Source organism: Chelonoidis abingdonii, chromosome 17 (genome assembly GCF_003597395.2).
Source record: "Chelonoidis abingdonii isolate Lonesome George chromosome 17, CheloAbing_2.0, whole genome shotgun sequence".
NCBI classification, from domain to species: domain Eukaryota; kingdom Metazoa; phylum Chordata; order Testudines; family Testudinidae; genus Chelonoidis; species Chelonoidis abingdonii.
In genome coordinates, this window is record NC_133785.1 from 11,017,938 (window position 1) to 11,039,375 (window position 21,438).

General features: G+C 59.9%; 2 protein-coding genes across 3 annotated transcripts; one reads left to right on the top strand and one right to left on the bottom strand.

Annotated features, from left to right (window-relative positions):
• Nucleotides 1-736: 736 nt before the first annotated feature.
• Nucleotides 737-7,528, bottom strand: CFL1 (cofilin 1). The gene is made up of 4 exons (XM_032804307.2): nt 7,440-7,528; nt 3,972-4,279; nt 2,589-2,665; nt 737-1,924 (listed from the first exon to the last, which is right to left on the bottom strand). The coding sequence occupies exons 1-4, from the start codon at nt 7,440-7,442 to the stop codon at nt 1,812-1,814; spliced, it is 501 nt and encodes a 166-aa protein (XP_032660198.1). The 5' UTR covers nt 7,443-7,528; the 3' UTR covers nt 737-1,811.
• Nucleotides 7,529-11,880: 4,352 nt separating this feature from the next.
• Nucleotides 11,881-21,041, top strand: MUS81 (MUS81 structure-specific endonuclease subunit). 2 transcript variants are annotated; one of them, XM_032804288.2, is made up of 16 exons: nt 11,881-12,409; nt 12,750-12,879; nt 13,379-13,524; nt 13,846-13,932; nt 14,112-14,192; nt 14,478-14,566; nt 16,997-17,155; nt 17,515-17,649; nt 17,860-17,987; nt 18,276-18,388; nt 18,508-18,624; nt 18,952-19,047; nt 19,557-19,679; nt 19,892-19,995; nt 20,211-20,294; nt 20,649-21,041. In XM_032804288.2, the coding sequence occupies exons 1-16, from the start codon at nt 12,275-12,277 to the stop codon at nt 20,713-20,715; spliced, it is 1,794 nt and encodes a 597-aa protein (XP_032660179.1). In that variant the 5' UTR covers nt 11,881-12,274; the 3' UTR covers nt 20,716-21,041. The 2 variants fall into 2 exon arrangements, with proteins under 2 accessions (XP_032660179.1, XP_032660180.1); XM_032804289.2 differs by lacking the exon at nt 16,997-17,155.
• Nucleotides 21,042-21,438: the final 397 nt, after the last annotated feature.

Sequence of the window (21,438 nt, forward strand, 5' to 3'; positions counted from 1 at the left end):
CTAGGACTCCTGGGTTCTAGCTCCACCTCGGGCTGGTGGATTAGAGCAGGTTAGCTTTACCCCATTACACCCCTAGGGATAAAGCTAGCCTCCTTCCCCCTAAACACACAGGATGAAGCTGGGGGTGGCTTCTGGGGGCAGCAAGAGATGGTGAGAGCAGGAAATGGGCAGCCCTATTGTCCCCCTCATAGTCCCAACCCCCTGAGCAGCTTTCCTAGCAGGTCCAAGGAGCAAAGGGCTGATCCTAGTCGGGATTTATCCCCCACACCCAGCCCTTACCCACTCCCCAGCCAGGCTAATGCAGGACATCCATAGAAGACACAGAGGGAGAGGCTTGCAGGTCCCAGCACCACTGCTCCTTTGCAGCCAGCATGGGACTTTGAACTGCTGCAGGAGGGCTACAGTGCTAGGCAGGCCTGACTGACCAGGGACAGGTGTGGAGCCAGCCTCAGGAAGGGGGTGGGGAGCAGTCTGACTGCCTAGGGCAGGAGGGAGGTGGCCATGGGCACAGACCTGCCCAGGTTCCCTGCAGCTGGGTGTTTTACAAGAAAAGGCAGGTGCTGTTACTCATAAGCAGCAGCCACACCCAGCTCCCATGGCCATCCACACCCAAGGCTCAGCACAGATTGCAGGCTCCCAGGAGCCAGGACTCCTGGGTACTAGTCCCAGCCCTAATGTCCTTCTGCCTTGTTTCCCCAGTGGCCTCAAACCTTCCAAATAAAACCAGGCAGGGCAGTAGCTTGTTAGCATTCATTTTTTTTTTTTTTATTGAAGGTCATTACAGGTGCTGCTTCCATATTAGTAAGTTCCACTGGAAGGATGTGTCCCAGCCCCCAGTTACTTAAATTTTGCAAGTTTCTCCACAATATTCCATTTATACACAGTACTACAGACAAGCACAAAGCCACTAAGTCATGGACACGTTGGCAGCAGGGGGTTGCTTTCCGGGGACACTCCCAGCTCTCCCGGTGGGGCCAGAGAGAAGTCGGCATCTTTCACTGTTTCAAAACACAAAACCCTTAAAAAAAAAAATTCACACACACCAGAAATTTCTAATTCCAGTCAGGAGAAGGCTACAGGGATGCAGTTAAGAGGAGCTACTAGGATGTCACCTTCCACCAGAAACTGCTAGCTGCTCAAGACCTGGGGTTGGCTGTTGAAGGGTCCCTCACTCACTAGCCCCTTTTGGGAACACCCTAGCCAGCAGTGGACTGGCCATCAAGACCTCAGCCCTATGGAGGATTTGAGATGGGCTGTCAGAGGGCAACATAACAATGAAGCCACTTGGTCCCTGATCAACCTTTGAAGGAGACGTTATTGGAATGGAAATGGGGAATGGTCCCAGAACTAGACAGAGCTCAGTGGATGATCCCCATGAATGGTGGAACAGTCCCAAGACCTACACTGATCTCCAGCACTCCAAGAATGGGCCCTTCTTGGTGTCTCTAGACATCAAGCTAGAGAGCTCAATGCATGGTCCCTTCTGATGGTGGAGTAGGCCCGGACCTTGAGAAGCTACAGTGCCCAGGGAATGGTCCCCTTGGTCTCCAAGGCAGAAGTTCCAGGTAACCGAGGAGGCAGTGGGTTTGGCAGGTGCCCCGCACAGCAGTCGTGGCCAGGCCGTGGAGTGTCTTGGGGACTCTGATCATGCAAACTGGAGAAGGAGACTTAGGAGGCAAAGAATCGGAACATTATCTAAGGAATTATCCCACACCCACCCCCCACGGCCCTCCCACACCCACCCCCCAAAAAAAGGTAGCACAGGACTGATTAACATGGAAGCTCCGATATAAACTGGCACTGGGAGCGGCTCACAAGGGCTTCCCTTCCAAGCTGACGACGGCGTTGCCACCGAGCTTCTGGGCCAAGGTGCAGCGGTCCTTCACCTCCTCGTAACAGGTTGCTTGCAACTCGTGCTTGATACCTTGGGTGGGGGAAGAAAAGTGGGGAAGTTTAGGGCAAGTCTCATGTTGGAAATCAACCCCTATCTCCTCTCCCTCCCAGATCCGACCCCCACCCCCCCCCAATCACTCCCTATGGGCAGGGCAGTGAGATTGTGATCCCCCGACCAAGAAGCCCTGCTTAGCAAAGGCACCATCTGACTGGGGGCCTGAGAAATCCCAGCTCCGCCCCATCCCAGGCAGGGCCCCTCTCCCACCACACTGGCCCATCCTGCCATGGGATCAGAGACTGTTTATTTAATATCTCCCAGCGGGTGACATGCACCAGGAAATTGACACCCCCATCCAAGGGTGGGGGGTTGCCTCAGAGCACAGCAAGGAACCAGATCCAGACCCGTGGGCCGCCGCCAAATGGCTCTAACCCACTAGCCCCCGCTCCCTCTCAGAGCTGGGACAGAACCCAGGAGTCCCAGTATCGCAGGTGCTAGCCCCCACCTGGCTTTGGCAGGCACAGGCAGACCATAAGGCTCAAGTCATACAGCACCTCACTCAGAGGGGCTAGCAGCACAACCATGAGGCTGAGCCAGCGTCCCACTGCAGAGCTGCCAGCTCGCTCACCCCCCATGGGCCAGGACCCCACAGGTGGCAGGACATGGCCTGCTACTAGGGGTGCAGGACTCTACTCACCTGTGAGTTTCTTCTTGATGGCATCCTTGGAGCTGGCGTAGATCATCTTGCTCTTGAGGGGGGCACAATCTGGGGCCCTGCAGGGAGAGGGGAGGGACTCGTACCAACACCAGGGACTGGAGGCTCCCACAAGGCACAGCCCAGCAGCTGAGGCCTCAGACACAGTGCCCACCTGGACACAGACTGAAGGTGTAAGAACACAGCAGCGGAACAGGGGCTGAAAGGAGCAGGGGGAGGAGCCCTCCCTGCAAGGCCATACACTAGCTACAGCGCCCGAGGGGCAGATTCCCAACAGGAGGCACAAGGAGCAAGAGAATAGCTGGGGGAGGCCCAGGAGAGAAATTGTGGCAGGTCAGCAAGGCAGAAGGGGAGCTCTGGGTCTCTCAGTGTCATGCCTGGCAGAGGGGGCAGGGTGGCTCTGTGCCCGGCATAATAAGGGCCTTTAAATGCCACCCCAAATAGGAGCTGCTGTGCTGGCTGAAACCTAGAGATAGTGCTGACAGTCTCCCCTACTCCACTGGGCAGAGAGTTTCAAATCCAGGCCTGTCTTAACTCTCCTGCCCATGGCACCTATTAGAGTCCCCCCATTAATATCCCCCTTGTCTGCACCCACTCATGCCTCCCACAAGTCCCACCCCTGCAGCCTCTCCATGCCTCCAGCTGGCCCCAGAGCACGAAGAAGCTAATGTGTTCAGAACCCCCTGAGCGCCCCAGCTGGGCTAAGGGGGCTGGCAGAGTCAGCACAGGATGCACTGCTTGGATCAGGTCACTCCTAGATCCCCAGTCCTCCCACCTGCCCTAGTGTTGTGGGCCCCACTGCCAGCTGGTCAGGCAGCAGCCCTTTAAAAAAGCAGCTGGCACTCCCTGTTGGGTTTGCTCCACCCAGCAGAGGGGCCGGGTGCTGGCACTGGGTGAACAAAGGCAGCTTTCACTGTGGCTCTGCAGAAAGAAGGGGTGGCACGGCCAGCCAGGGAGGGGGACCCAGGGGGCTTCTCAGGCCTGGCTAGAGCCAGGAAGCAGGAACATAAAAAGGAATTTGAGGATGGAGAGGCATGGCCAGAAAGGGGAGGGGCAAGGGGCCACCCAGGCTGAGGGGCTTGGCTCTACCAGAAGATGCAGCAGGGAGAATGGCACTGAAGGAGGATGGGAAGGGGACAATACTGGAGACGGGCATGGCCAGAAGAGGGCAGTGGGGCGTAGCCAGAACAGGGGTGTGCTCAAAGGATGGACCCAGCCAGCAGAGATAATGGGGCACCCCAGGGAGTGACCAAGACAAGGGGTGTGGCTCCCCCAATAGCTAGCCGGTGAAGAGGGTGGGCATAGCCAGCAGGGGCAAAAGGGCTGTACCACCCTGGAGAAAACGGGGCTGGGGCACAGCCCTACCAGAAAACAAAGACCAGATCCTCCTTCTTGCTCTCCTTGGTCTCGTAAGTGGCATCGTAGAGGGCGTAGCGGCAGTCCGACTCCGGGAGCATCTTGACAAAGTGCAGATAGGGGTCGTCGACCGTCTCACCCACGTCCCCCACCAGGATCTCCTTGCCCTCCTCCAGGATGATGTTCCTCTTGTCCTCGCTCAGGCAGAAGAGCACCGCCTTCTTGCGCTTCTTCACCTCCTCGGGAGTGGAGGCCTTCCGCACCTTCATGTCATTGAAGACCTTGATCACTCCATCAGAGACTGCTACGCCAGATGCCTGGGGACAGCTCATGGTGTCCAACACCATCCAGGATGATGTTCCTCTTGTCCTCGCTCAGGCAGAAGAGCACCGCCTTCTTGCGCTTCTTCACCTCCTCGGGAGTGGAGGCCTTCCGCACCTTCATGTCATTGAAGACCTTGATCACTCCATCAGAGACTGNGAAGGGGAGGCATTAGGGGCTCCCCCAGCCTCTAAAGGCTGGCTAATGAGGTGCCCATTACTGGGGTATCAGCCCCAGCACATCAACTCCCAAAGGCCATGAGCAATAGACACTGGGATTTCCTAGCACTGAGGAGCAGATCTTCACAACAGAAGCCAAGCAGAGGGGGATTGTTGGGGGATCCACCCTCTGACCCCACCAAGAGGCCTTGGGGGCTAGGTAATGTCGGTGCTGGGGGCCCACATACTCCACCAGGCCCCAAGCTAATGGGCCCAGAGGATTTAACCCAGCAGCTGCCATGGGCTTTGCAGCTTTGGAGTTGTGGGGGGGAATGGATCGGGCAAGCAGCGGACAGCGTTCCTGGTTACATGGGCAGACACACTCCAGCAAGGGCCAGCAACAAACCAGTGGGGCTGCTGGTGCCCCAGCCATGCACAATGGGAAGTGCTGCGTCAGAGCCTTACGCAAGCGCCCCCGGCAGGAACCTGAAACCCCACGCAGGAAACGGCGCTGCACGTGACCTGTGCAGAAAGAGGTTGTGCTCACTACTTCCCCATCGCCACACTGCAGCCTGGGCCCTTCCCCCATGGTGCAGTCCCAGGGACAAGGGACCTGCTGCAAACCACCACCTGCAGGGATGGGGTGACAACCCTTTCCCTGCTCCTCCAGAGCCCTGCCAACCCCCATTGACCCCAGGAGATCACTACCCCCGGTGCCTGCCTGCCAGTCCCACCTCTACAGCTCCCATTCCCTATTTCCCCTGCTCACCCTGTGCCTACCTCCCACTCCTCATTCACCCCAGGAACCCTCCCCTCCCTGCCTACCTCCCATCCCCCAAGGCAACTGCTTTACTGCACCAAGAGACAGATGGTTGAGCCTCCACCACAGCCTCCTTCCTGGCCTGGGGTTCAGAGCACAGCACCCCCCACACTACTGAGCTCACCCTTCTCCCCACCCCCACGAGACACCTTCAGACCAAGAGCCTCATTATTGGGGGCCCTGTCATAGCACTTCACACTCCACTGCCTGGCAGCAGGGGGGCCAATCTGAGTAGCTGGGGGCACCCCAAATTCTAACCACCCAGCCCAGGCCCCCATTGAATGATCCCAAGGGTCCAGTCAACATCCGAGGCGGCCCTTCAGCAGAATCTGGATTCAGCAGCTGGCCGGCAAAGCAGCACAGTGATATGCTCTTATATGGCGAAGAGAGACTGTTTTAGGGAAAGCACCAGCCCCTTTGCTCCAGCGGCCGCTGCTGGGGGAGGGGGGGGGAAACGAACGGGGCCTGTCAGGAACCAGCACCGGAGAGAGTCTGCGGATCTCCAGGCCTGGGTCCAGATACTTCAGCCAATACATCCACCCCTGCAGCAAGGCCCTTGCAGCCAGGAGCAGCCCCCGAGCCTCATAAATGAGTGGGCCCATAGGAGGCTAAAGGGCTTTTGTTCCCAGGCCCAGCAGCCCTGTCTGAACCCATGGCAAAAAACCTTAACCCTATAAATACTAAATCAATGCTATGGGTTCTGCCAAAGAAATTAGACTGTTCACAGGTCACTCCCGGCACCCTTTGCTAATCACCCCCTAGATTTCCCTGTACCCTCCAGCCCCAAGTTTCCCCACCTTCCCTCCAAGCTGTGCTCATCACTCATCCCCAGCAAGGCAATTCTAGGAGCCCAGGCACCAGGCGAACCAAGCACCTCTCCTCCCCTCCCCCCAGCATCTTTGTTCTCAGGCACAGGGAGGGCTCTAGAGGCTGCATGGGAGCACCCCCACCCCTCAAGACAGTCCAGAGCTGCCAGGGGCCATGAGGGCTCCCTGCTAGCCCTAACTGAAGCAGGTTTGGCCAGGGCAAGCTGGGAGCCAGGGCTGGGAGCACGAGGCAGAGAGGGAGTCAGACATTTTGCAGAGCAACATGCTCACCCACTGTCATAGCACGTCAGAGGGGAGCAGTGGGGTGCAAAGACTTGGAGGGGGAGCTGAGCGCAGCAGACTGGGTTGACTGATCTGCAGGGAGCTAGGACAATGTAGGCACAAAGATGGGCTCAGCTTAGACTCAGAAGGGCCCATTATGGCCCCCTTTCAGACCTCCTGTATAACACAGGCCAGAGAATCTCACCCCCCATTCCTGTATCCAGCCCACATCTCACTGGCAGCGGGCCCCACTCATTAGCGATTTGGCCCCATTCGACACATCAACCACCCCAAGGCTAGCGATGGAAAGATAACTACTGCACACAAGGGGAGCCCATAGGTCATAGGCCCCACATACCACAGTGGAGCTAGGACATCAGGAAGAAGAAATGGGGCTGGGGTGACTGGCAAGCCTCAAACCCCATGCCCTGGGGGAGGTGGGAGAATCGCCCTTTGCCAACCCCCATGCTCTGATGCAATAGGAGCCCCTGGAACAATCTGCCCCCCCTCCCCCGAGAACTAGGTCCAACTCCATCAGAGGCTGGGAGAAGGGGCCAGCCCCACGTGGGACTCACCCATAGGGGTGCACCATCTGCATCCTGCCACACACCTGCACCTAAGAGAAGTGGCCAGAACAGGCCTTGCAGAAAGCATAGAAGAGCCCCTCATAGGGATCCCACGCGGGAAAAGGAAGCAGACACCCGCTATGACTGCCAAAGGCACCTCCAGATGGATCCCATGGAGATAGGCGGGAACCCCTCTGAAAGGACGAGAGTCCCATGGACCCTACCCGGGCCTCCCGACACAGAAGGAAGCAGACAGCCACCTATAGATCCCATAGGGGAAACGAGGCTCCCCTTGGAGCTCCCATTCATAGAAATCCCGTACAGAGCAGCGCCCCACCTCCCCCACAGGTGGTGTGGAGGACGAAATCGGATCCTACAGCGGGATCCCCGATAGCTCTTACAGGCGCCCCCTACAGAGGTGGCGGGTACGCCACACTCCCCTTCCCCTATGGATCCCATAAGCGCCCCAAAGGCAAGATGGCGGCCGCGGGGCACAAGATGGCGGCGGCGGGCCGGGGTCTCACCATGGTGCTGCGGACAGGAGGATCACGGTCCGGGCTGCGCAAGGTTCACTCTGCAGCAGCTTCTCGGTCGGTCGGTGTCGAGACCAAATATTGCCCCGCCCCAAATCAACCGGCCGCCCGCTTCCGCTTTATGGGGGAGGGGCACTTCCGGGTGGCTCGGGCCGTGGGGCACGCAGGGAAATGGAGTCCGCGCCCCGGGCAGGAGTCGCAAAGCGCAGGGAAATAGCGGGGTGGGGAGAGCGCGAGGGAAGGATGAGAGCTGCAGTCCGGGGGATCATGGGAGATGTAGTCCTGGGGGGCAAGAAGACACTGGCGCGCCTAATCTCACAGCGGAGTGTCCTGCAGTTCCAGTGCATCATGGGTAACGTAGGCCCCATTGAATAACGGGATATGTTGTTTAATCATCTCCACGCCTCCAGCAGGGCCCTGCGCTGGGGCCAGACTTAGACCTGCTGCCATGCTGGGGGCAGCAGCTGGTGCAGCCCGGAGTTCTAGGTTCTCGCCCGGCTCTGGGTGGCGCGTGGACTCTAGTGGGTGGAAGCTGGGACCCAGGATTGTAGCCAAGGGGCTTGGTATTGGGATCCTCCCCAGGGCCGAGGTGCGACCTCCCACGTGGGACCCCGCCTGGAAATAAAACAACAGTTGCGATAACAACTCAGGTTGTTAAGGAGCTGCTGGTCGCGGGGCCGGAAGCAGTGCAAAGGGAGGGGTACGTATGTAGCGTCACAAATAGGCTCTGGGGCAGCCGAATCCGCACACCGGCTGCTGGTTGGCTGAGCCTCTCTCTGAACCCGCCCCTCCCCCTTCCGGGCTCTGTTCCCTCCCCGCCTCATTGCGTCGCTTCCAAATAAGGGCGTGAACAGCGGCATAGAAAGAGGCCCCGCCTCCTGCAGCATTCACTCCTTATAAGGACATCTAGGGCAGCCGAGAAGCCACACCCACCGGCCCCAGGTGTTGGGGGAGGGACCTAGAGCCGCCCTGGAGTCCTGCTCCCTGGCTGATTACTTTGGCGCCTGCCCAGTACCGCAGCAGCGTTGTGAATTCGCCTGATTTTGTCAGGGTGATTATAGTTTTCCTTAAAGCCTCAACTCCTGGAGTCAAGTGGAGATGTGAGGCCTTCAGCCTTCATTCTTTAAGAAAAATACCCTCCTAGCCCTTGTGGCAGTGCAGAAAGCTTCAAAATGTGACCACAGTGCACTCTAAAGGCTCAAAAAGCAGAAGACGACTAAAACCCACCAAATCAATTATGTTTACATAATCTCATGATTTTTCAAGCCAATCTCATGACTTTTGAGCACTTGGGGTTGGCAATACTGCCACAGGCATAGTTTGACTGGGCTGTACCCAGCAGCAACCTTAGGCATTTTGCCTGGCAGGGTTCAAAACATTTTGGGTACCCCCTTAATTGCGCTCCCCTGAGGTAGTGGCTGCAGGAAAGGGGAAAAAAAGGCTGAGTGGCACAGTGCCCCCTGGAAGTTGGCAGCCAAGGTGACAGCCCTGTTCATCCAACCCTACAAGCAACCTTGGTTATACCTCTTAGGGACAATCTTGCTGCTGCTCTCATCCTCTGGCCCAAAACCCAAGCACAATTTACATGTCATGTGTAAGTGGTCACCATTATGCTCCAGAGTTAACAGACTGCCAAAGCTCTCTATGCCGCTGTTCCAGGCATCCCGCACGACTCAGCAGGGAGTGCTCCTCCCCTAAAACCAGTGCTGAGCCCACCACAGCAGCCAACCCTGTATTAACAGACCCTGCACACCACCTCACAGGAAATTGTGACTCAGAACCAAGGGAGGGATCCCTGTATAAACAGTCCCTGCACCCCACCCCAGAGACATCTGGGTCTCAGAGCTGCATAAGGGCTCTGCCTTCTGCTAATCCAGCCATGGGCTCCCCCCACCCCGGCTCTGCCAGTGCTCCCAATCCATGGCTGTCTGCAAGGCAGGACTGTCTCCAGGCAGAAGAATGTCTATCTCAAGGGATTAACCAAATGCTCCCTAGATTATCCCCCTCACAGATCAAATTGAGAAACCACCTGTATGTGTGGGGTGGAGCCATCTGGGTTGGGGAGAGCTGGTGGGGAAGGATAATCTGAAACCAGGACAGTGGCTCCCATGGTGGGGGCAGGTTGTTCCCCTTCTTTCTCAGCATGACCTCAGCTAGAGGGGTTTCTGTGGGCATGGGGAGTTGCCTTCTCAGCTCTGCCAGTGCCACTCATGCCCAACCCATAGCCTCCTGCTACCCCAGCCCTGGGCTCCCCACAGCTCTGCCAGTGCCCCTCACCCCCAACCCACAGCATCCTGCTAACCCAGCCCTAGGCTCCCTGCCACCAGCTCTGCCAGTGCCCCTCACCCCCAACCCACAGCTTTCTGCTGCCCCAGCCTTGGGCTCCCCACAGCTCTGCTAGGGCCCCTCACCCCCAACCCACAGCGTCCTGCTAACCCAGCCCTGAGCCCCCGCCCCCCCGACCCTGAGCTCTGCCAGTGCCCCTGACCCCCAACCCCAGTCTTCTGCTAACCCAGCCCTGGACTCCCCTCACCCCAGCTCTGCCAGTGCCCCCAACCCATGGCCTCCTGCTACCCAGCCCTGGGCTCCACTCAGTTCTGCCAGTACCCCCCACCCCCAACCTAACGGCATCCTCTACCAGCAGCTCTAGGCTCACCCGGCTCGAGCGGGTTTAGCTGCCCTGTGCCCGCAGAACGACGCAAGCGGCCTCTGCTGATGCGCGGTATGGACCCTCGGGGGGGGCACTGGCTCAGGGCGGCGGGGAAGCCCAGAGCTGGGTAGAAGACGGTCCCATACGGTTTGGCAGCTCGGGGGCTCGGGTCCGCGCCCCACTGTGACCCCAGGGAATGGTCAGGGTGTCGCGGGAGCCCCGCCCCCAACCTAACTATGGGCTAGCCTCTGCTAGGATAACCCGGAGCCTAGACCCCATGGATGATTGGCGAGCGCTGGGTGCGCCCGCACAGGCAGCCACCCTAGGGCCCTGAAGGTGGGCCGGCGCACAGCAACCTAGAAGACACTCTCGGCATTGGTAAGCCAGGGGATGGCCGTCAGCGGTCCTGGCCTGGTTATTTTTTCTACTTTGGCAGCCCTAGGGGCTCCTCGCCGGGATCCCCTGGTACTCTAGCCAGGCCCCAAACCCACGGCCTCCACTGACCCCACAGGCTCTGGCTCGCGGCAAATAACCCAACAGATCATCCTAGTCCAGGATAAGCCAAAGTGGAGCCCACCCCACGGTCATCGACTGTTCACGGGCTCCAGCTATCGGTACCCGGCCCGTTGCGCCAACCACCATGCGTCTGGGACCGATGCTCCCCACCGCCTCCTCCGCATGGTGCTGGTGTAGGCCAGTCGCCCCGCTTAGGCCAAACGGCCAGGTCCTGCTAAGGCGACCGCCAATGGGTTGGGGGGCACAAGCGTCGAGGCTATCTTGGACTCGAAAGCGTGCCCAGGTGCGTCCGGTGCCGAGACGGCCGCCCTGCCGCACAGCCCTGCCTCCTGCCAGTGCCCAACGATGACCGTAACGGCGCTCCTGCCTACCAGTCCATGATACGGTGGAGGGGAGAGGAGCGGGGGGGAGAGTGACAGGCGATCCGGGGGGGGCGTAGCTAGTGTGTCGTCTGCTTTGTGGACGCCGGGAGCTGGGATTCGTATGACAAGTCACTGCTGCGGGGGAGTGGAGGGATGGGAGTGGGGGGTCGATGGGAGAACCGCAGGATCGGGTCCTGCGGGAATGAAACACTCAGGGGTAAGATACTCAAGTAGGAGGTGGACGGGGGGGAAGAGACGGGACAGAGACGAGTGCGGGCGTCCGCCGCATGTGCAGCGGGGACGCCTGGGCCAGGTGGCGCGCAGGGGGCGGGAGGAGGGCACGCAGGCCCTCACTGCTATAAATACCGGAGGGATGGCGGGGAAGGAGGGGCCTCATGCTCTGGACTGCCCACTCGGTTGCAGGTCGCCCTGGATACCTGAAGCCAGTGCCGGAGGCGCGTACAACGGCCCTCCTGCTACTACCCCGCGGGCAGGGTGCAGCCTGAACTCCCCCCTCCCTTCGCCAGTGCCGCCCCACGGCCTCATTCTGCTACCGGCCAGTCTTGACTCCCCGAACCGTGTACTGAGAGTGATAGAGGGAGGTGATGACGAAGATACAAGTCCCGATGGGGGATTGGTGGAAGCCGTCGATCAGGGCGCGATCTGCCCCCCCACGGCCTCCTGCTACCCCAGCTCTGGACTCCCCCCTCCCCTGCCAGTGCCCCCCCACGGCCTCCTGCTACCCAGCCCTGGGCTCTGCCAGCCCCACCGGTCTCCCTGCGTTCCGAGAGGCCCCCGCAGCTGTCGGGCACCGCTGAGTTTTCGTCTCTCTCCAGCCGCCAGATGGGACTGGAGCCCCGCCCGGACACTCGGGCCCCGGCGTCCCCCCGCAAGGGGCGGGGCTAAGAGAAGCTGGGGCCCGGCTCCAAAAGGGTGGAACCGCTTCCGGCGCAGGGGTCAGGGTGCCCCCCGCGGGGCAGGGGGGTCTTCCCCCGTGTCGTAGCTGGAGGGTTATCGGGAACCCAGGAGTCCGGGGACCCCTCCCATCTCCTTTGGGGGGCTGGCTCCTGCCATTAAAGCGACTCTGATCGGGGGGGAGGGGGGCAGACCCCGGACCCCCCGTGTCCCCGGGCGGGGGTAGCTGAAAAGCCCCCCCGGCCAGACCCCGCATCCCCCCTCTGGGGCTGGATCGGAGCCAGCGCCCCCTAAAGGGGAAGGGCCCCGCGTCCCATTTTCTCCTGTGTCTGTCCCCAGGGGCGCTGCTCCTGCCCCGGCTGCAGCAGGTGGCACCTGCGGAGATGGCGGCCCCCCGGCGGCTGGGGCGGAAGAAGCCGGTGCCTGCCTGTCCTAATCCCCTCTTCGTGCAGTGGCTGACAGAGTGGATGGATGAGGCCGCTGAGAAGGGCAAGAAGAGCCAGTTCGTGTATCAGAGGGTGAGTTCGCCCTCCCGCCCGCAAAGATCCCAGGAGTCCTGGTTCCCAGCCCCCCTCCCGACCACTACACTGTAGTGCACACCCCTCCCGATCTGGGACTAGAACCCAGGAGTCCTGGTTCCCAGCCCCCCCTGCTCTGACCACTGCACTGCACTGCACGCCCCTCCCGAGCTGGGACTAGAACCCAGGAGTCCTGGCTCCCAGCCTCCTGATCTAACCACTAGACACGACTTCCCTGCTAGAGCTTGGATAGAATCCCAGAGCCCTGGTTCCTGTAGCTGGGACCACATTGGGGTGGGGTGGGCTGGAGGCTCCCTGTGTCAGTGTTTCATCCCCTCAGGCCCTGGGCTCCCTTCGGAGGTACCCGCTGCCCCTGCGCAGCGGGCGTGAGGCCGCGATTCTGCAGCATTTTGGGGACTGGCTCTGCCGGAGGCTGGACGAGCGGCTGGAGAGACACCGTGCTGAGCAGGGTAGGTAGAGAGCACCAGGGATGGGGTGTCAGGACTGAAGGGGTCCCCCAGGATGGCATGGTGTGAGGAGAAGGCTGAAGGATGCTGGGTGGTGGGGTGGGCAGCCACACAGGGGCATAAGTGTTCCGGGGTGCACAGGCTTCTGGGTAGTTGGTTCCACTATGTATAGGGATCCTTAGCAACTGTGGTAAATTTAAAATCAAATGGCAGTGTTTTGTTATTGTATGGTCTCTCCTAGGGAGTGGGAGGGTATTGTCTCCCCCTCTCTCCCATCAGGCCTCTCCTTGAGCCTAGCAAGTGAGAGACGGCTCCCAGTATGGAGCCCCCTGTGTCCCCAGGCCCTGTCCCAGCTGGAGGGTGGGGGGTCAGGCTGGCTGAGGGAGGCAGGGAATGGGAGACCGGGCCTGTCCTCTCTAGGGGGCCCTGGGCCTGGATCGGAGCTTGCGCTGGGGAATTAGCTGGTGAGGGAGCTCCTGTCTTATTTCTATTTGAACCCTAGGTGCAGATGCCCCCCTTGGAGCTATGGGAGGGGCCAGCTCTTTAATGGGGGGACAGGAAGGTGATCCCCCCAGCACAGAGCACCGCTCCACCAACAACCCCTCTGCCTCACAGACCTTACTTGGGGATCTGGAGCCTCCCCCCATGGTGAGAGCATTGCCTCTGGCACAAGGGCTGAAAGCTAGGACTCCTGGGTTCTATTCCCTGGCTCTGGGAAGGGAATGGGGTCTAGTGGTTAGAGAAGATGGTGTGTGGAGTCAGGACTCCTGGGTTCTATCCCTGGCTCTGACTCTCTAACACACTAGGTAAGTTCCTTTGCCTGTCTGTGCCTTATTGCCCCTCTGGGGTAGAGTGGGTTTGTGTGAAAGACACTGGGTTACAGGGACAGGTTGGGGCTTGGTGGGACGTCAGAGGCAGCAAGGGGATCAGAGCTGGGGGAATCCTGCTGATTGTCACTTCTCTTTCCAGAGGAAGCCCCGTCCCCCCCGGAGGTACATCCCAGCCCCACGCTCCGGAGGCTACGCTGTGCTGCTAGCCCTCTATAAGGACAGCACGGTAAGCCTGGAATCCTGGGTTCCATGCCCAGCTCTGGGAGGGGAGTGGGGTCTAATGGTTAGAGCAGTAGACTGGGAGCCAGGAGTCCTGGGTTCTATTCTTAACTCTGCAAGTGATGTTTGGAGCCTGGCCTCATATGTTCTCTCCCGAGTGCTGACTCCTCCTGCTCCCCCTTACAGAGCCCACACAGCCGGGGGTTCCTGATGAAGTCTGAGCTGCAGCGGGCGGCTCAGCCGCTGTGTGACAAATCCTTCACCCTGGTGAGTGAGAGCTGCCTTGGAGAATCCCCCAGCCTGCCAGCCCCTTTCAGTCCAGGCACCATCAAACACTCATCATGAGGTTCTGGAGTTGATGGGTTCTGGAGATGGCTTGAGGAGCCATCACTCCTGATGCAGGGATCTGAGCCCATCACTCCCCTCCCCCGCTTCAAGTTTCCCTACCCCGTCTGCTTCCCCCAGCCTTGCCCTTCTCCCTTGCTCCAAGCTCTGCTGGGGCTCAGGCAGGTCCCACCCAGCATAGTCACATGGGTTATCTGTGTCTTGCAGGGTGACCCTGGAAATAGGTACACAGCTTGGGCATCAGTGGGCACCTTGATCCGCAAAGAGCTGGTGCTGAAAACCCATGTCCCGGCCAGGTAGGGGGGTGCTGTGCTGAAGGGGATGCAATTCAGGGCTCGCTAGGGGCATCGTGGTATGAAGGGGTGCTGAGCTTCAGAGGGGATGTCATGTTGCAAGGAATGAGGGGGGGCTCAGCAGGGAGTAATGTGCTGCTGGGAGTTGTTGTGGACATGCCCTGGCCTTTATACAGTCTCCTGGTAGTAACCCCAGCCCCCAAGGGCTGCTGAACAGCCTTAGTGACTCACTGTGGGTCTCTGCTGGGCTTGCTGCAGTGATCAAAACACCTGCAGCAACTTTTCCTTCCTAGGGAGCGATGCCAGGATCTGCGGTGAGACTGGGCAGCTTGGCCAGGCCGAAGGAGCATTGATTAGTCACCAGGGATCCAGTGTCACAGGGTCCTCAGCCACACTTAGATAGAGTTCATGTTGGTATCAGCAGCGGCTTTGCCATAGCCTGGTTCTCTGCGCTTCATCTTCACACGGGCGTCCTGTCTGTTCACAACAGCAACCTTCAAACCAGCCCCTTGACAGCTTGTTCCTTTGCTCTGACTGGGGAGTTTCTTTCAGGGCCTAGAACGCCCTTTGACGCTGGGCCATCCAGAGCGCTTTGTCTGGATACAGCTCAGTGCTGGGAGCAGCTCGGGAGCTAATTAGGGTACAAATCTCCAGTAGTACCCTGCCATCCCAGTGAAGGAGTAGGCCTGTTTCTTGGTTTTGGGAGCAGGCCAGTTCTTAACAGCCTGCACCTTTGCCGAGTCTGGCCTTCTGCAGCTGCTCCCCACTATGTGTCCCAGATAAGCCACCTCAGCCATCCTCCCTCTACACTTCCCCCCACACACACTCTACACTTTAAGGGGGTCAGGTACCCCCCACAACCTAGGCTACATATGGCTACAAATGTCATCAACATACCACCTAGGCCAAGTCCTCCGTTCTCTTCAGTAACTGAGCTACCAGATGCTGAAAGGTGGTAGGGGACCCTTTAGGCTAGAGGGTAAGACCAGGAAATCCTAGACCCCTGTTGAGGCCAGTTGCCCTTGGGGAGCTCCATGGTACTAAGGTAACATGCACCCCCACTTGTCTAGAATCTCTTCCATTGAAGGCTTGGGCTAAGCATCGGATACTGTGATTGCACTACACTTTCCCTAATCCCCAGAGGAACCATTGCCCCCTGCTGCTCAGGTGCTGGCACCACAGCTGTGGCCCAGGCACTGTTGGACAGCTGAATCCTCCCAGGGCCAGCATGTCAGATATTTTCTTTTCCAGGTCATGGGCATTTCACCCTTGACTGAAAGGGGAGCACCTAGTGGGAGAGTTGGCCCCCATGTCCATCTGGTGGACAGATAAGCTGTCTGCTGGAGGATACCTGTTTGGAACATCACAGCCTCCCCCCAAGCTTGCAGCTTATTCTGACAAGTGCCATAAGTTGGTCCCCTAGTCTATGTTACTGGGCACACACTTGCCGCCCACCAGCCTGCAGGGAGGGGAATCCAGCCTCTGGGTCCCTGGGTGTTTAAGCCTCCCGGAGCACTGAGCAGAGTCCAGGCCCCACCCGTTTTGATCCCTTGGCACATGAAGGGTACAGCTCCTGTGAGCCTAGACCCTGGGTGCAGCGCTGATCACTCAGACAGCCCCTGTCTTGAGGTGTGAGCTTTCTGGGTTCAGCTCAGCTCTCACAGGAGCCCCATGGCAGCTGTGAAGCAGATATCACACCAGGCCCCTGCCCCCCAAGACTCACCTGTTGCTCTTTTACCTCATCACACACAGCAGAGAGAGCTCGGATCCTGCAGACCTGACCTCCGGCCTGCAGTGCCTGCCACTGGCTCTCCTTCCCCAGGGAGGCCTCCATCTAGCTGGGCTCAGGCAGGCCCCTTCCTCAAGGCTACTCTGTCGAAAATGGCCCAAACCTCCCAACCGCTCAGCTCCTCCCCTTTATAAACTAACCCTGCAGCCTCCTCTGACAGGTGACTCCCTCATCAGCTGCACCAGGTGAGCCTGGCCCAGTGACCTTGCTGCCCAGGCCACCTCCCCCCGCTACCCAGCTCTCCTGGCGGGGCGGGGGCAGTCTGCTGTCTAGGGCGAGTTGATTGCTGTGGCCGAGCGCCTCCCGTCGACGTTGCTCTGTGTTACCCCTTTGCCCCTACACTGTGAGGGCGAACACAGTGTCGCGCAAGTGAAAGGCTGCACCTCAGAGAGAGCGTCCTGCATGGGAAGGAGCCAGGTAGCCAGTTCCTGCCCGCACTCGGAGTGCCTAGATCGTCCCCACGCCTTCCCTGGTTCCTCACAGAGGCTCAATAGGGGCGGGGCAGGTGGGGTGGCAGGTTCAGTAGCAGATGTTGTGGTGCCTGGAGGTTTGCTAGGGGAGAGGGGCAGGGGACTCGGGAGGTGCCAGACTGCGGGGGCAGCAGAGGGGACTCAGTGGGTACCAATACCCTTTGTTCCCCGCAGGTACTCTCTGACACCGCAGGGGCTGGCGCTAGCCCAGAGGCTTGTGGCTGCGGAGCAGGCCCTGATTTCAGAGGGTCGAGCTCCAGAATCCAAGACACCCCAGGGCGCAGAGCCCACGCATCCTGCTGGGGAGGAGAAACTGCAGCCGGAGCCCCAGCTGTGAGTGCGAGCCCCTGACAGCCTGTGAGAGCTGGGGGGCAGGGCTGGGAGCCAGGACTCCTGAGTTCTGCAGCACTGTGGGGGAGTGGGGTCTAGCATGTTGGAGCAGGGGTGGTGGGAGTCAGGACTGCGGGGGGGCGAGTGGGAACTAGCGGTTAGGCTCCATTGTGGTCTCTCTAGACCCAGCCAACGGCAGCATTAACCCTTTCTTTGCTGATTGCTGGAGCAGAAGCTTCCAGCTTTCCCAAACCCTGTGCTGTCTGGGGGGGGGGCAGGGGCTGGGATAGGACTTCCCCACCTTTCCTGGCCCCTCTCCATGGCAGTGTTCTCACTGTGCTGTCTGCCCCACTTTGCTGCAGGCTCGACGGCACCCTGGGACCCCAGGAGGGGACAGCGGGTGGCTCTGGAGGGCAGAGGACTCCTGACCCTGAATTTGTGCTGAGACCTGGCCAGTTTGACATCATCCTGTGTGTGGATTTTATCGAGACAATGGGGTGCGTTTTGGGGGGCATGAGCTTCTGGCTGGGGATGGTTGGGGGGGTTATAGGGCATCCCAAGTAGGGAGGTTTATTGTGGGGGGGGGGTCCCAGGCAGGTTGGGCTCTGGGGGCTGAGGTGCGGAGGTCACTCAGGGTATCCTGGAGGGTTCGGGGAATCGCACAGGCTCCTGAGCAGGCCCCAGTCCCACCTCATCTCTTCCTGCAGCGGCCCAGCGGCCCGGAAGCAGGATCTGCTGGCCGAGCTGTGCCGGAACGCCGTGCCCTTCGATGTGCGCAAGCTGCATGTGGGGGACTTCGTGTGGGTCGCCCGTGAGAGAGTCCAGCCCCGCCCAGGTAGGAGCTCCTAGGCTAGCAGGGAGGGAGGGCTCCTCGAGTGTGACTGGCACTGCCTGAGCCCATGGCTCTGAAGGGTGGCCCTGCCCCACACATCCCAGTGGAGCACTACCCCACGCATGCAGATATATCCTGGGCCCAGGGTAGGAGTACTGGGGGGGTCCCTGGCTGCCACTCCAAGTGGGGGGGAACAGAGCCTCACAGCATCAAGATTGCCTCATTCTGGCCATGCATGGATGGGGGCGGGGTTGTTCTGTTCTCCCCTTCCTAAGCCTCATCTCACCCCAGGGCAGCTGCACCTGCCCCCAGCACGGGAGTTGGCTCTGGACTACGTGGTGGAGCGAAAGCGAATGGCTGACCTGTGTGGGAGCATCATCGACGGCCGCTTCCGTGAGCAGAAGGTGTGGGGGGAGTGGGGTGTCTGGGGGATTGAGGAGGGGATTTGGGGGCCGTCTGGATGGAGTCATGGGGTGGGAACCAGGGTGGGCCTCCCACGCTAACCCCCCACTCCACCCCCCAGTTCCGTCTGCATCGCTGTGGCCTGTGCCACCCCATCTACCTGCTGGAGGAATCAGGATCGACCCAGCACCTGAGCCTACCAGAGAGCACCCTGCAGCAGGCAGCCACCAGCACCCAGGTAATGGGGACCCTGCCCAGCACCCTGGCACAGCAGCCCCCCAGCAGGACACTCCCCCCCCCCCCATACACGTACAGCTCCTGAGCCTCCCACAGAGCACCCGGCATCAGGCGACCACCAGTATCCAGCTCTGGACTTCCCAACCCAGCACCTGGATGCAGGGGCCCTTCTGTGTCCACTGCCCCTAACAATCGCACAGGTTTAAGGCCAGAAAATTTCCAAACCTCAAGGAGGCTGTGAAACGAGGTGCCCTGTCTCCACTCCCCCCAGGCCCACTGTAGACTCTCCATGCCCCCTACTCCCTAATGCTGTCTTCCCCCACACCAGGTAGTGGATGGCTTCTTCGTCAAACGCACCCGGGACCTGCGGGAATCGGCTGCGTACCTGACCATCATGACACGTCATCTGAACAGCCTGTATGGGGTGAGCAGGGGGCTGTGGGTCAGGGGGGAGGGGAGATGAGCCAAGACCTGGGTTAGCAGGGAATGGTGGCAGAGCTGGGGGCTGTGGGTTGGGATTGAGGGGATGTGGCAGAGCTGTGGGATGGGGAGCTCAGAGCAGGGCTAGCAGGGGGCTGTGGGTTGTGATTGAGGGGCATTGGAAGAGCTGGGGGCTGGGGAGCTCAGAGCAGGGCTAGCAGGGGGCTGTGGGTAGGGAATGAGGGGCAGTGGCAGAGCTGGAGGGAGGGGGAGCCAGGAGCCCAGAGCTGGGCTAGCAGGGGGCTGTGGGTCGGGAGGGAGGGACGGTGGCAGAGCTGGGGGATGGGGAGCTCAGAGCTGGGCTAGCAGGGGGCTATGGGTCGGGAGTGAGGGCTATTGGAAGAGCTGGGGGCTGGGCTAGCAGGGGGCTGTGGCTCAGGAGTGAGGGGGCCAGCAGGGAGTAGGGGACGGTTGGTTGGATTTACGAGGTGCTGCTTTCCTTTTCCTCCCCAGAACAAGACCCTGGTGAGCTGCACCAAGGAAGAGTCTCAGGGCCGCTGCCCTCTGCAGCCCAACAGTGATTCCTGCACCCTGATGACCTTCCAGGAGTTCAATGAGGGAGCTGTCAAGAACAAGGTGAGACTGGGCAGAGTGGCCATGACCCTCTTTCCAGCCCCAGGCCAGGGAATGGGATGCTGGCTGTGATCCAGGGCAGGGGGCTGTCTGGCTCCAGGAGCTGGGATGGCTCTGTCCCCTCCCAGGATCCTACCCTCGGGCTGGATTACTGGGGTACACTTTGGCAGCTCCCCCAGCTCTGCCCCCATCCCCCATTTCTCTCTGCCTCCTAGGCCCAGACTGTGCGCGAGGTGTTCGCTCGGCAGCTCATGCAGATCAGTGGAGTGAGTGGGGAGAAAGCAGCTGCCATTTTGGAGAGATACAGCACACCAGCCAGGTACAAGCCCCACCTGCCTGGGGTCTGACCCCAGCTCTGGGCGGGGAGTGGGGTTTGGTGGGAGAGCAGTGGAAGGGGTGGGAGCCAGGACTCCTGCGTTCCTTTCTTACTAATTGAGTGCCTGTCTTGTTCCATGCCTCACTTTCCCCTACTCTACAAAGCTTGGGAACCCCTGAGTCCCTGCCCTCCCTCACTGTCTGTCTCCACCCTTTCAGCCTGCTGGCCGCGTACTCCGCCTGCCCAGACCTTGAGAGCAGGGACAAGCTGCTGAGTGCCATCAAGTGTGGAAAATTGCAGAGGTGAGAGTGAACATTGTGCAGCCCCTCAGGCCTGACCCACACCCCCCTGCTAGCCTGGTACTGGGCTTCCCCTTACCACAGCTCTGCCGGTGCCTCTCAGGCCACCTGATTCATTCACTCCAGGGATCCATAAAGCCTCCCTCTAGCTTCAAAAGCTTATTTAGGATTTTTGAATTATCTCCTGGCTTTGGGGGTATTTTAGTCTCTGGGGTCTAGAGGGGGGGAGGGAGCCAGGACTCCTGGGGTCTCGGGGCCTCAGTTTCTGGCTGTGCCTGATGGTCAGAAGTTGGGGCCTCCTGCTGTGCCCTTCCCCTGGCCTTAACACCCCCTTTCCCATTGTGCTTCCTCCCCTAGGAACCTGGGTCCTGCCCTGAGCAGGACACTCTCCCAGCTGTACTGCAGCTCTGGCCCCCTCTCCTGAGCAGGGAGATCATCTGTCCTGCTGCCAGGGACCCCAGCACCCCAGACTTCGCCCTGGGCCTAGTGCCCCAGCTAGGGACCATGGGGCACCGTAGCTCTTCAAGAGGGGTGCCACTGGGCCGAGAGCCAGCTCCCATCTCCAGGGGCAGAGCGGTCGGGTGGGGACCGTACCTTTGTGGGGTGTACCCCCAGGGGGATGGTGGTCATGCGGGGAGGAAGGCTTCCGGGTGTGTGTGAAAGGACTGTTGGGGGCTTTTGGCCCCAGCGTTTTGTTTTAATGAATCTTTGTATTTTCCTTGTTCCAATAAATTTGATGGCTCCTTTGTTTCTACTGGGATTTTCCTTCCCCCCTGGGGGTGGGGGATCCCACTGCCGCATTACCACTACGAGGGGGTCTAGATGCCAGGATTCACCCCCCATTGCAGGGGGAGGGGAGTTAATGGGCAGAGATGAGCACCAGCTCAATTTTATCTTGTCCCACAGCTGAGCTTCTCGTCCTGGCTGTGGAGGGAGAGCACCCCCTATGGAGTGTCTGCTCCATCCTGGGAGGGGAGAACGCCCCCTACTGAAGGGCTTCTGTCCAATGTTCGAGCACATCTGCCTGTGCTTCATATGGCCAATTACTTCTTCACACTCACACAATTGTGCCTAGTGCTGCCCGGACCCGCCTCCCCCAATCAGCTCTGGTAGTGGTGGCAGAACCAGAAACCCCAACTCTACCTGC